The sequence below is a fragment of the Spermophilus citellus genome, assembly GCF_964194105.1.
Source record: "Spermophilus citellus genome assembly, chromosome: 19".
Lineage (NCBI taxonomy): Eukaryota > Metazoa > Chordata > Mammalia > Rodentia > Sciuridae > Spermophilus > Spermophilus citellus.
This window is the reverse complement of record NC_138201.1, coordinates 15,467,552-15,481,518: the sequence shown is the minus strand read 5'-3', so window position 1 is coordinate 15,481,518 and position 13,967 is coordinate 15,467,552. Positions and strand designations below refer to the sequence as shown.

Genomic DNA, 13,967 nt, shown 5'->3' with positions numbered 1-13,967 from the left:
GACAAATAAGTATTTTAGGCCATTGATCTACAAGACTCAATGAATTGCAAAAAAGTTCCCACCGATATATACTATACTACTTCATTGTTGAAACCAATGATAGATTTTAAACCACTGTTATGGTTTCGATGTGAGGTGACCCCCAAATGCTCCTGTGTTAATGCAAGGATATTCAGAGGAGAGATGATTAGATTATGAGACTTGCTACCTAATTATTCTAATTTGAATCGACTGGCTGAGTGGTAACTGTAGGCAGATGGGGCAAGGAAAAATGTCACAGGAGGTGTGAGTGAAGGGGGGGTTCATCTTCCCTGTGGCCCCTTCCTCACCTGCTGTCTCTGCTTCCTGGCTGCCACAGTGGAGCAGTGCTCCTCCACCACACCCTTCTGCCAAGATGCACTGCCTCATTTCTCTTAGGCCCAGAGAAATGGACTTGGCTGTCTATGGACTGAGACCTCTGAAACTGGGAGCCCCAAATAAACTTTTCCTCTTCTTAAGTTGTTCTTGGATATATGTTGGTCACAGCGATGAAAAGCTGAATAATACCTTCTTTGTAAAATGAACCAGAGGCTCTTCTCATTTTTACTGAAGTATTGGGGATCAAACTTAGGGCCTCACACATGCTAAGCAAGTGCTCTACCACTGCACTATATCCCCAGCCCTTCTTATTTTTTGAGACAGTCTCCCTAAGTCATCCAGGCTAGTCTGGAACTTGAAATCTTCTGCCCTTAGCCTCCTGAGTAGCTGGAATTATAGGCATGTAACACCATCTTAATTCTTGAGCTCTAAGCCAAGACCATGGATGGAGATCATTTTGATACTGACTCATCCCATACTGCAAGCAAACCAAATTTTCATGATTTTTAAAATTGGCCATAGCTTTCCAGCTCTTCTTCTTTTTTTTTTTTTTTTTTTAGAGAGAGAGAGAGAGAGAGAGAGAGAGAGAGAGAGAGAGAGAGAGAGAGAGAGATTTTTTAATATTTATTTTTTAGTTTTTGGCAGACACAACATCTTTGTATGTGGTGCTGAGGATAGAACCGGGGCCGCAAGCATGCCAGGCGAGCGCGCTACCGCTTGAGCCACATCCCCAGCCCCATCCAGCTCTTCTACATGGATGTGACATAAACAAAATCACAATATGCTTCAATGGAAAATGAAATAGATATTAAAAGTACTGGCATATTCAACAGGGAATACACATAAAATTGCTTCGCAAATCTAGTATGGTAGGTCTGTTTAGGATAAAATACAAAGCTAACAGGGACCTGCTTGCTTCAGGTGCAGGAGGCATATTATACATTAAAACAGAGAACCATGCAAATAATTTTTTGTACTAAACGGCCTTTAGGACATACAGCAGGAATTCTTGTATCTGAACTTCTTGATGTCCATGACCCACTTGAATTATAGCAAAATTTTATAAATATGCAAATTTTTATTTAGCTTTCTTTAAATTAACAAAAGCATTGAAAAAAAAAGGAGTTCTGTTATTTTATTCCTATGTGGTAGCAACTTCTGACTCTAGGTTATGGCTTCCATCAAATGCTTTCTTTGGTGATTTTTCTGGGGCAAGGGGGAACCAAAAATTGAACTCAGGGACACTTGACCACTGAGCCACATCCCCAGTCTTTTTTTTTTTTTTTTTTTGTATTTTAGAGACAGGGTTTCATTGAGTTGCTTAGCAACTCTTTTTTGCTGAGGTTAGCTTTGAATTCATAATCCTCCTGCGTCAGCCTCCTGAGCCATCTAGATTTTAGGTGTGGGCCACCAAGCTGGCTTGCTTATTTTTGTCTATTCAAACATGTTTAAGTGGCTTAGCTCATCTTCTCAGCACTTAGAAAATATACTAAACTCTTCTTCCTTCTAAAATAGTTTCATACATGAGTTTGTAGAAAACAGTACAATACACAATGGAAGGGAAAATTTTTTTCCTTTGTTTTTAGTGTTGGGGATTGAATCCAGGGACTTGTGCATGCTAAGCACAGGCGTTACTAGTGAGCCACAGCCCAAGTCACTTGGAAGGCAATTTTCAACTCCATAACACATACCACAGCTTGAGATACTCAAATGATTCTAAAATTGTGGAACTTTTTTTTCTGGGCCCCAAAGAATTCATAAGTAAAGAAATAGTATTATATCATCAAATATAAGCAGGGAAAGGTCTGCATTCTACCAATTCACAACAGTTAACATGAAACCATCAATGCCAGACTCTGGTGCCCTTTCGATACCTCTGTTGCTTTGCTCTTAGTGAGCTGGGATGACGTGCCACCCTCACTCTCATCTGCTGTACTCTCCTGGGAATTCTGGGATATAATCTCTTCACCCTAAATATGGAAGGACAGAGACAAATGGTGGGTTATAATGATTACATTAGGGTTCGTAGGAGGAGAAAGGCTGAGCAATACAAAGAAAGATGTTCTAAGTCATTCAAAATACCAACACCAACTTGTGTTACAGCATCTAGGGAAGGAATACTCAACCCCAGGTTTCTGGGATGCCTGTGGCTCTGATATAATATGTATTTCTACAAAAAAGAATTCATCTTTGTATTCTAGTATCACAGTAGATTTACAAGGCAAGAATGTATTAGTGACTTTTGGTTATCGTTGAATACAGATCTAGTTTCCCCAGTATTTTTTCTTTTTTTTTTTTTTTAATATTTGTTTTTTGGTTTTAGGTGGACACAACATCTTTATTTTTATGTGGTGCTGAGGATCAAACCCAGTGCCTCACACATGCTAGGCAAGCACTCTACCTCTGAGCCACAACCCCAGCCCTCCCCGGTATCTTAAAGTAAATAAGTTCCAACACAGGAACCACAAACAGCTATGAAGAGGCTGAAGAATAGTCAAGTGGTTGAAGAACATCAACTCTGGATCAGAACTGTTTGGACTCAAGCTCTGGCTCCACTCACTTGCTGCTGACAGGCCTTACATAAGTTACTCCTCTGAGATTCAATTTTCTCAAATAGAATCAATCTCATACAGCTGAGGTGAAGAAAAGAAGCTAATTCTCGGGTCTATTTTCACATACAACCAATTATAAAACTATGATATTGTCAGCATGAAAAAAAAAGGGCTTAGATCCTTTATGAAAAATGCTGTAAGCAATATTATGATCAACACAAGATTTCATTCAATCAGACAACTATAAGACCCTAGAAATGTTCATTTGTTAAAGTTAGCCAAAATGATTTCGGGAAACATACAGACTAGGGTTTAAAACTGCCTTGGAGAGGACTGCACCAATCTGGCTCTATTTTTGAGACCTGTTTACACCAATGGCACCTTTGCTGCCTGTCTCTAGTACAGCCTGTGACTAGAGACCACAGCAATGTACCCTAGCTTTAAAAACTAAACAACCAGACTTCAAAGCAGTCTCATTGGCAAAGCAGGGCTTAAGTGACCTTCCTTACATTCCTTCTGATGTTCTATCAAGGAATGGGAATGAGGCATTAGCACTGGTGGTCCAAAGGCTTACCTGCAAGTCCCGGTTTTTGAGATTGCCCAGCCAGAAAGCCTCTCTGCAATTGTTGAGGACCAGCATTGCTTTGACTCTGCAAACTAAGAGCTCCAGGGTCTTTTTGAGTAAAGGCACATGTTTGGTGAGTCTCATGTCCTGGTGAATCTGAATGAAAATACATACATACATCTCATCTGAGCTTATTGTCAAGCATAAATCTGTACACTGAATGACAGCATAGCCCTGTCAATTTGAGACAGGGTCTCACTAAGTTGCTGGAGCCTGACTTGAACTTGTAATCCTCCTGTCTCAGCCTCCTGAGTTGCTGGGGTAACAATCATGCACCACCTCACCTGGCACCATTCTTGAGCCAATATTACATGGATATTAAAAAAAAAAAATCTCTGCTTAGCACAGAGTCCTTAAAATTCTATTGCTCAGAACTTTTCAACTTAAAACCAGGAGAGGAAATAAGTAATAGGAACTGGCTCAAAGAATCATTTGGCTTTCCAGTGACTATAGAATCCTAGGATTCCGTGTTCCTTCAGAAAAAAAGGTGTCAATGGTTTATTAACTCTAAGAGGGTTTCAAGCAGAAAAACCCTTCAATGCGAAAATGTTCTCACAACAGATGTGCCCCTTGACAACTAAGTAGTCCAGCTGGAAAATCTGAGATGGCTGCTTTAGCAATACCTTGCCCAACAGTGCCACCCGTGACCTAGTGTTTTTCCCACCCAGAGCACTTTGTAAGATTTCTTTTTTTTTTTTTCTCTTTAACCAGGGATTGAACCCAGGGATACTTTACTACTGAGCTATATCCTCAGTCCTTTTTATTTTTTTGAGACAGAGTCTCACTAAGTTGCCCAGTCTGGCCTCAAACTGTGATCCTCCTGTCTCAGCCTCCTGAGTGGCTCGGATCACAGATGTGACCTACCATGCCCAGCCATCCAGCAGCATTCTATATTCCTCACCCAAGAAGCATTTCTAGAGAACGGCTATGGGATCTGAATCAAATTACAGATGCAGAACTTCCCTTTAGACAACTGCCCAATATCAACCAGCAACTAAGGATCCGAATAGTCATAAAATGCCTTTGGACACAGTCTAAGATCTGAAGGCTTAAAGAAGGGGTAACAAAGGAAGAAGTAAATAAACCAATGGAACTCCCAACAGCACTTGCAGATCCAGCCAGCAGTGCCCGACCTACTCCCCTCTCACCTTGGAATGCCCACACAGGTGATGAAGCAGCCTTGTGTCCAGCTGGAAGGTTTCCAGTAAGCTCAGCACATCTTCCTAAGATAACAAAATTCATAAATGCAGCATGAAATATTCTCATTTCATTTTAGATGCAAGATATCCTTGTAACTGAGGGAATCAAAGATGATACATTCTACAGGTTGCAGCCTATGGTGACAATCGTCTTCATTTGGCCCTCAGAAACAGAATTAGCTAAAGACATTTCTCTAGTGTCCCATTTCTGCCCCTACTGCCATAAGATCTTGACTATAGAGCTACATAGGTTACATCTCAATTTTCCCCACCTCTCCTTTCTCTTTTAGGGTTATAAGGGATTAACCAAATATCCTAGGTGTTTTATTATTGGTGTTTTGCAAATTTTACTTGCTAAATACGTATAAAAAATCATTTGTTTCTTTCCTTACTTCACTAATCTATCCCCGGGTACTACTTTACTAAAGAAACTATCAAGATTGTTCTTTAAAATAGCAAAGTATTTTGTGACACAAATAAACTCCATCTTTATTATTCTAGAGTAGACCTAGGGAAGCACAAAGTAGCAATCAACTGAATACAAGGTCCTGGGAGTGCAGTAGCACAATGAAATCAAGCTTAAGAGAAAAAGCACCATTAGGGCAGAGGCACAGGAGGGGTCTAAACAGTTCTGCCCAGAATGTGAGCAAGGAGACTCTTCCCACTCCCACCCCCACCCTACCCCATAAGCCACTATGCATATACCCTCCAAGCAACTTGATTTTAAAAAATATATATATTTCTTAGTTTTAGGTGGACACAATATCTTTATTTTTATGTGGTGCTGAGGATCCAACCCAGTGCCTCATGCATGCTAGGCAAGCACTGAGCCACAAAAGCAGTCCCCAAGCAACTCTTGAGAGTAACTCTTTGCTCTCTGCTCTTACCCGGTGTTTTCTGAAACTGAAGTCTAGGAGTGGCATACACTGCTTCAGAAATGCTTCCACAAAGAGACGTCCATACTGAAGAAAAGAGACACTGGTGACTTCTTTCACTTGAAAGGCCCCTGCTGAAGCAGCATAGCATCACCAGCCCAAAGACATTATGTTCCTTTTTTATATGTAAAAAATAGTTGGGAGTAGTCCAAAAGGTTAATTTGGAGAAGGTAGTTTAATATGAAAATTGTCTGTTACAAAGCCCAGAATTTGATGAATTACCTATTCCAGACACAGCGAAAGGCCAAAGGCCTAACTCAAGAATGAGAGCAGAGAGGAGCAAGGGGAACTCCCAACTCTTGAGGATGTATGACTCCCAAGAAGAGGAAACTGTGTAGGGTTGAGGGAGCCCACACCAATTTCCAATATTACCAGATCAAAGAAATCATCCCTTGTCCCCGACTCCCCCATCTCCCAGTGTATGAGAGTAGAGAGGCCAGAAGATAGAATGGGGCACCAACCCACTTGGAAGGAGACATCAGGAGTGGGAAAGAAGCATTCTCTCTACAATATTCCCATTGGGTTTACTATCAAATCTAGAGCTAATCTGGGAAATCCCCATAGAGAGGAGTCATGAAGACATAGAATATATCAGTTTCCACATTCACAAGGCCACCAAAGGCCTTTCCTCTTCCCTCTTTTTTTTCTTCTTCTTTTTTAAACAGCGCTGGGGATGGAACCCAGGGTCTTGCACAAGTTAGGCAAGCACTGTACCACTGAGCTAACATATCTATTGCCTTCCCTAAGGCTGTTAGCATAGAATAGATTCTACAGCCTCTGACGTATGCAAGGTATTGGCAACTCATTTTAGCTGAGGCCTCTTTAGAACAACCACAAGAAGAAGAAATATTGAACAGGGCCAGTAAAGCTCTCACCTTCAAACATACATGCAGAACAGGATGACTATCAAATACCTGGAGGTGAAAAGACAAGAAACCAAAGCTAAGGATGGCTCCTTTGAGCATCCCAGCACAGCTCTGGGTACTGCAGAGAAATCTAAAACGAAGACAGCAAGTCAACAGTTTAATTACAAATTAATTTACGGAACAGAGTAACTGCCATAACTGAAGTCAAAGAAAGGAAGAAATGAGCAAAGAGGGACAAGAGATTGATTCTAACTGGAGATGTTAGAGTATGACATAAGAGGGCCAAAACCTTGATCTGAAGCTTTAAGAAAAACTTTTTATAAGTGAAGTGAAATAGTAAGAGAATGACATCCAAGGCTGAGGGATCAACCTGAACAAAATCTTGGAGAGAAAGCACTAGTTTGAAAAATAATGAAGACACTGAGGGTTGGAAAAGGGAGTGAGATTAGAGAGGACCCAGAGCAAGGTGAGAGAAAATGACAGAGATTAAGTATTAGTATTGTGTGTCTTGGGAGGCAGGAAGAAAAGGAAAAAGACATTGCCTAGGAGAGAAAGGGGTTAGCACGGATGGGCAGGAGAACAGGCAATAAGACAATGGAAATGTGTGTGTATGGAGGAGATACGTCTCAGGAAGGGTGAGGACAGGAGCAAACAGGATCCATTTTGGAAGCCAGGGCCTCATTTTCCGCAGTTATCTGGATAACTGGAGCCTCCATGCTCACTTTCATCAGGTTGATGAGGATACTAAAGTCTCGAACAGCCATGTTCCAGTAGAGAAGCTTCTCTTCATGAATCTGGAGACAACCAAACAGATGCCTCTGAATCACAGCTCATAGAATTATTCTTATCCTGTACTCCCAACTAATGCACAGTTCTTCAATCACACAGCTATTCAGAGGTTAAAGCTAATTACGCTACCAAAGAAATGTGGCAACCAGTGCACCCACAAGATGGTTCTAAGGCCTACATGTTGTGATAACATTTGAGTGCCTGACAGAGTGTCTATTCAGGAATTTCCAAGTAGGTACAGCTTCTGTAGCAAATCTCAGTGGCTTCTGACTGCCTATGTTAGCCCTTGATCTCAACAATCCAGTTCAGTTCTGGTTAGCCAAGCTGCCAAGATCCACAGCATCTCAAACAGACTAACTTACCTCATGCTAGCAGACAAGTGACAAATTGGACAGTGGCCAGGGAAAATAAAGCCCAATTCTCACCTCCAACTAGAGGGAAAGGAAATTAAACCAGGAGTCTTTGAAAAATATCCTGTATTTTGGTAACTCAAAGTAAGTAGCTCAGGAGAAACCCTAGGCCCAAGAAATAGCAGGATCAGGAAATTCCAAGAAATCCAGAGTCCATTTCTTGGTGGGGGAGCATCTGACCCACCTGCTGTGAGTCTGCCGCTGTGCCAGCCTGGAGACCTTTCACCGTCTTCTCAAGTTCAGCCATCATCACACGGAAGAAAATGACAAAGGTGTGCCTAAAAGAGGGACAAGTACACATAATCCTACAACGATGCACTGCTTAGGAAGAACTTCCCAAGAAGAAGTCAGGAACCACAATAATTCCTCCCCCACCCCTCTGAATGTTCTTTCACTAGGGTCCACTGAAAAGAGAATAGGAAAGTGGAAAGGCTTCAGAAATGGGTCCAAGTAGATAGACCTACAAAACAATGGGTCTGAGCTAGCTTCATGGAAGGAGATGATAGAGCGGTATGGAAAGAGCAGTGAAGCAGTAGGGAGAAGACCCAAGTTTAATCCTGCTTCCACATTCATTTTATTGTTTACATAAGCTGGAGAGGTTCCCTCTCTTACTCTCACTTTTCTCAACAGTAAAATGGGGGTAATGATACCTACCTGATAGAATTATTAAAAAGATCAATCAAATGAGATAAAGAATGTTAAAGTGCTTTATAAACCTGAAAGACTATACAAGTATAACTACTGATAGGAGACACAAACTCATCGAGACATACATGATTATATATGACAATCACCTTCTCAAAGTGGTTAAAATATTAGAACAATAGCCTGAAGCTTATATTATATACATACACACAAACACACACTCACACACATATTTTTTATGATGCTCAGCATCAAACCTGGGCCTCATGCATGGTAGGCATGCACTACCACTAAGCTACCATCCCCAGTCCTAGTTTCAAGTTTAAAGGATGAAAGTATAGATAGGAGAAGTTCATCTCCTTTCAAACTGTAACTTCTGACAATTTATTCCACAATAAGGCCCACTCACATAGTTTGAGAGCTCCTGGAAGGAATGCATAGACTAACTAAAGATAGTACCTACCAAATGTATCAAAATTAGAGGGGTGGGCTGGGGTTGTAGCTCAGTAGTAGAGCACTCACCCTGCATGTGCGAGACCCTGGGTTCGATCCTCAGCACCACATAAAAATAAATAAGTGAAATAAAGGTATTGTGTCCAACTACAACTAAAAAATAAATATTTTTTTAAAAAATTAGAGGAGTAAGGTGGTTATTTGGAAACTATATACACTAAACAATGTAAACATATCCGAAAAAGAGAACTGGAGGCAAGAATTCCTTTACCTTGTCAGTGTAGGGAATGTAGAGGAAGATGCATCTTTTGGAGAGTTGATCAATTCTGGGACACCAATGCCAGCGATCTCCTCTATGGCCTTCAGAACACTGTCTGTGTGCTCCAGGTAGATGCTGCATGGAGAGTTGGAGGAGTATGAACACGTTACTGAACTTCTAATTAGTTCAGATTTCTTTCTTGAGATGTTACCAAACATCAAGCTTCCCCCAGCCCAAGCAATACTGAGGATTAAACCCAGGGTCTGATGCATGCTAGCAAGAACTTAACCACTGAGCCACATTCCCAGTCCTTTTCGTTTTTTGAGACGGGGTCTTGGTAAGTTGCCCAGGTTGTCCTTGAACTTGCCGCAGCCTCCCCATAGTTGGCTTACAGGCATACATCACCAAGCCTGGCTGGTATTAAGCTTTAAAACAATTTCAGGAGCTGGAGATATAGCTCAGTTGGTAGAGTGCTTACCCTGCATGCACAAGGACCTGGGTTTGATCCCCAGCACACCATAAAAACAATTTCAGGCTTTCATTTTTATTTTCTTAAGTTAAAGATGGACTCAATACCTTTAGTTTGTTTGCTTATTTTTTCATGTGGTGCTGAGAATCGAACCCAGTGCCTCATGTGTGCTAGGCAAGCGCTGTACCACTGAGCCCCAGCCCCAGCCCCAGGCTTTTATTTTTAATAACAAAGATTCCAGATACTTGTCCAAAGGCAAAGTAAATGAGACCCAATTAGAAACAGACACCTTGGAAGTGATTAATACATCTTGAATATGGTAGACAATAGATGTATTTGGCTGATTAATAAGGTAGGATACAACTGCAGACTCCTCCACTTCCTCTATATTTTAACAGTTTTAACTAATAGGAAGGTAGAAGCAGAGAATTTTAAGATCCAGATTCTAAATTCTGTTTTGTTTAAACCTACTTCATTGCTCTCAAGTCTCCCCTAACCAGATGAGAAATCCCATCAGTAGCAAAATGGAAAAGGGGTATTTGGCTTATGGAAGAAACCAAACATCTCACCAAAGCATATCATGCAGCTGCTCATTAAAGATGCTGCTCTTCTCTTTTTCCCCATGTGACCATGCCCGACAGAGGCACTGTCTAGCCAGGGAAGCTGTTAGAAAACAAGACAGAGAGTTCTCATTAGCAGGAAATTGACCTCTTTTTAAAAAATATATATTTAAAGTTTTTATTTTGACACATAATAATTGTATACATTCGTGGGGTATAGTGACATTTCAATGTATGTATATAATGTATAATGATCAGATAACCTCACTTGTCTTCCAGGCTTTTGGGATGATCATTGTTCAAAGGGATTATTATTCTAAATTTACTAAGTTGTTCCTGTCTTATCAAAAAATTTTTAGAAGGCTGCTATGAACATAAACCAATAGAGCCACACAAGGATACCGCTGGGCAGTGGGAAAGTCAAATGTGCTCCTGGTGGGCAGGTCAGTGGCCCTTCCCAAATCACCGTTTCACATTTTCATGCTGCTGTTTGTGCTATTAACTAGGATGTATAATCAGTGAGATGTATTCCAAGAATTATGATATAATACAGTTAAAGAAAAGTCAGGGAAGAGGCTAATACTTCCTCCACACCTGATCCTGATTTCATCTTTTTCTCCCTTTTTTAAAGATTTTTTATTCTATTTTGTCATATATGACAGAAGAATGCATTACAATTTATATTATACATATAGAGCACAGTTTTTCATATCTCTGATTGTATACAAAGTATATTCACACCATTCGTAATTCCATACATGTACTTAGGGTAATAATGTCCACCTCATTCTTTTTTATCCCCTTGCTTCCTCCCTTGCCCTCCTTCCCCTTTGCCCTATCTAGAGTTTGTCTAATCTTCCCATGTTTTTCTCCCACTTTATTAACCTCATGGTTTATGTCTTTTTGTCAAATGTGTAAGATAATTAAAAAATTTTTTTTTAGTTGAAAATGGACATAATACCTTTATTTATTTTTATGCAGTGCTAAGGATTGAACACAGTACCTCACACATGCTAGGCAAGCGCTCCACCACTGATCTAAATCTCAGTCCCCAATTATTTTTTCTTTTTAAAAGGATATGATTAAAACTTGAGCCAAACAAAAAATTATTCAGGGCTGGGAATGCAGCTCAGTGTTAAGAGTTTGTGTGTGGAGCTGTGCTAGGGCCCTGGGTTCCAATCCTCAGTACCAAAAAAAGAAAAAAAAATCCTCTAGACAGCTGACCAATGTCACACTAAGCAATGTCAGCTGAAGTCAATCAGAGATCCTTAGGGAAAAAAAGCCTCTTTGGTGTCAAAGAGGGCATATCCGAGACTTTGTGGGGATTTACATGCAAAAATGTACAAGGTTCTGGGAAGCCCCAAATTTAGAGTTAGACATTAATTCTATTCTTGAAAAAGAGGAATTGGGCCCATCACCAATTTTTTCTTTCTTTGGAGCAGGAGCTGTAGATTTCTCCAACAGGACCATCAAAAGTCTGATAAGGTAAAGACCACACTGGAAACTAGGAATGCTGGGATGAAAATTCTGCAAGTAATTGAAGCTCTGACTGTAAGGAGACAAGAAACAAAACAACAAAACACAACAGCATCACATGTATTAAAGACACATTAAAATCCACAGGAGTTGCCCAACTTCTCTGTAAATGAGAGCCAAATCAGAATCCTCATTTTCAGGTACTTTAAGACCAAGTTTCAAGCATCTTGACAGAAAACTCTGTGTATGTAGAAATTTAGGGTAAAAGAGCACCCCAGGAATGGAATGCTGGCCTCAAAAGGGTCATGTATGTCAAAAATGCAATTTGTGCAACCCCTGATAAATTAGTTGCCCTTCAAAGACTTATGAAACACTGAAAATCATGTTTAAAACCCAAGTTTGGCAATGTATGGTGGCACACACCTGTAATCCCAGAGGCTCAGGAATCTGAGGCAGGAGGTTTACAAATTCAAAGCCAGAGTAACTTAATGAGACTTTGTCTCAAAATAAAAAATAAAAAGGGCTGGAGATGTGGTATCCAACAGAGACAATGTGGAAGGAAATTATAATACAATGCAGAGAAAGCATAGTTTATTTGTTTTGTTTTCCCCAGTAGTGGGGATCAAATGCAGGGCCTCACATTTGCTAGGCAAATACTCTACCACTTAGTTACATTCCCAGCACCCCACCTCCTTAATATTTTTAGCTGTCAATGAATATTTATTATTATTATTTTTTAATGGGGCTGAGAATTGAACCCAGTGCCTCACACATGCTAGGCAAATGTTCCACTACTGAGCTACAACCCCAGTCCCCAAGCCCTTTTTCAAATTTTATTTTGAGAGTATCTTACTAAGTTGCCTGGCTGAAAACACAGCTTTTAATGAATGTATCATACACAGTCTAGTTTCAATGCAATAAAATAATGGGAGATAGGGAATGAAAATCAGTCTAGAACTGTTAAATTGTTGTTAAAATGATACCAGAGTCAATTCCTGATTGTTTGGTGAGAAAGAGGTCAAATTAAACATTTTCTCTTTCTCTCTGCACACCCACCCCTTCCTCCCTTTCATTTTTCAGAGCTGAGGATAGAATCCAGGGCCTTAAGCAGAGTTGGCAAATACTCAACCACTGAGCTATACCTCTAAAAGTAGTCAATTTAAAATAAGGTCCTGCCCTACAGGCAGGAAGACAAGTACTGACTGCTGACATAGTGATGGCCTAGGCTATCAAGGAGGAGAGGGAAAGACCAAGTCACTCTGGCTGATGCTGGATAGGAGGCTAACAGCCTGTCCTTTAAATTATATTCTCACCTCCCTCCTCCATAGCCTTGCCCTCAGTCACACATGGTCTTCCTCTAAAGATGGAGAAAGGAGACTGGCCATTAGTGATAACTAGCTGCTATCTACATATCCAACCCTGGTAGGAGACAAAGGAAGTCCTTGGACACTCAAGACTTGAATGCAGATGGTTAATGTTTTCATGATCATTACCTGAAAAGGCACATTCAAGGGCTGATGTATGCATGAAGATTTAGCATGGTATAACTAATGTTGCACAATTTATCCAAATACGTGAGAAAGCTCATATGCTGAGGAAAAGTGTTGAAAATATCAATTTCCTTCCCAACTACTGAGAGTCCTAAAATTTTTCAAGGACTTTTTTTTTTTTTTTGGGTGCTGGGGATTGAACCCAGGGCCTTGTGCATGTGAGGCAAACACTCCACCAACTGAGCTATATTCCCAGCCCTTTTCAAGGAAATTGACAATCCAGCTCCGGAGAGTCTCTTGGGAAAACACTCTAGGACATGCATCTGACCCACCTGACCAATTCCTCCAATGACTGCTCATGTTCTATTTGCTTCAGTCGGCTAGCGAGGACCTCAAGGGCTGAATACAGTAAATTATGATATCCAAGGTTAAAAAATCCATTCCTAAAGGAAAGACAAAGTAAGGTGGGTTAGCTGGGTTTCAGGAAGATTACCTGGACAGTATTTCAGGATCCTCAGCTCCAGTCTGCATCATCCTCAATTGACAAATCCAATCTCAACTCTAAGAATCAGATTATAAAATTGAGGTACATCCAAAATAGTCCATCCTTAAGGACCTAACAGTCCTCTCACAGGCTTGTTCTCTTTTTTTCTTCTTCTTTTTTTTTTTTTTTTTGTATTAGGGATGGAACCCAGAGGTAATTGTACCACTGAGCTACATCCCCAGTCTTTTGTTGTTCTTGTTGTTTTTAGTAACTTTATTTTGTTTAATTATTTTTTATGTGGTATTGAGGATCAAACTCAATGCCTCACATGTGCAAGGCAAGCGCTCTGCCACTGAGCCACAACCCCAGCCCTTGTTCTTTTAAGGCAGGATCTAAGT

At 40.5% G+C, this 13,967-nt stretch overlaps 1 protein-coding gene across 1 annotated transcript in view; it reads right to left on the bottom strand.

Annotated features, from left to right (window-relative positions):
• Positions 1-13,967, bottom strand: part of FANCD2 (FA complementation group D2) — a 58,869-nt gene that overhangs the window by 361 nt on the left and 44,541 nt on the right. The window contains exons 33-43 of the mRNA XM_081276014.1: positions 13,418-13,528; positions 11,538-11,668; positions 10,129-10,222; positions 9,103-9,225; positions 7,918-8,011; positions 7,257-7,328; positions 6,544-6,582; positions 5,621-5,695; positions 4,683-4,757; positions 3,484-3,630; positions 2,232-2,327 (exon numbers count right to left, since the gene is read on the bottom strand). Of these exons, the coding sequence (XP_081132140.1) occupies positions 2,232-2,327; positions 3,484-3,630; positions 4,683-4,757; positions 5,621-5,695; positions 6,544-6,582; positions 7,257-7,328; positions 7,918-8,011; positions 9,103-9,225; positions 10,129-10,222; positions 11,538-11,668; positions 13,418-13,528 (1,057 nt within the window). The remainder of the gene's footprint in view (positions 1-2,231; positions 2,328-3,483; positions 3,631-4,682; positions 4,758-5,620; positions 5,696-6,543; positions 6,583-7,256; positions 7,329-7,917; positions 8,012-9,102; positions 9,226-10,128; positions 10,223-11,537; positions 11,669-13,417; positions 13,529-13,967) is intronic.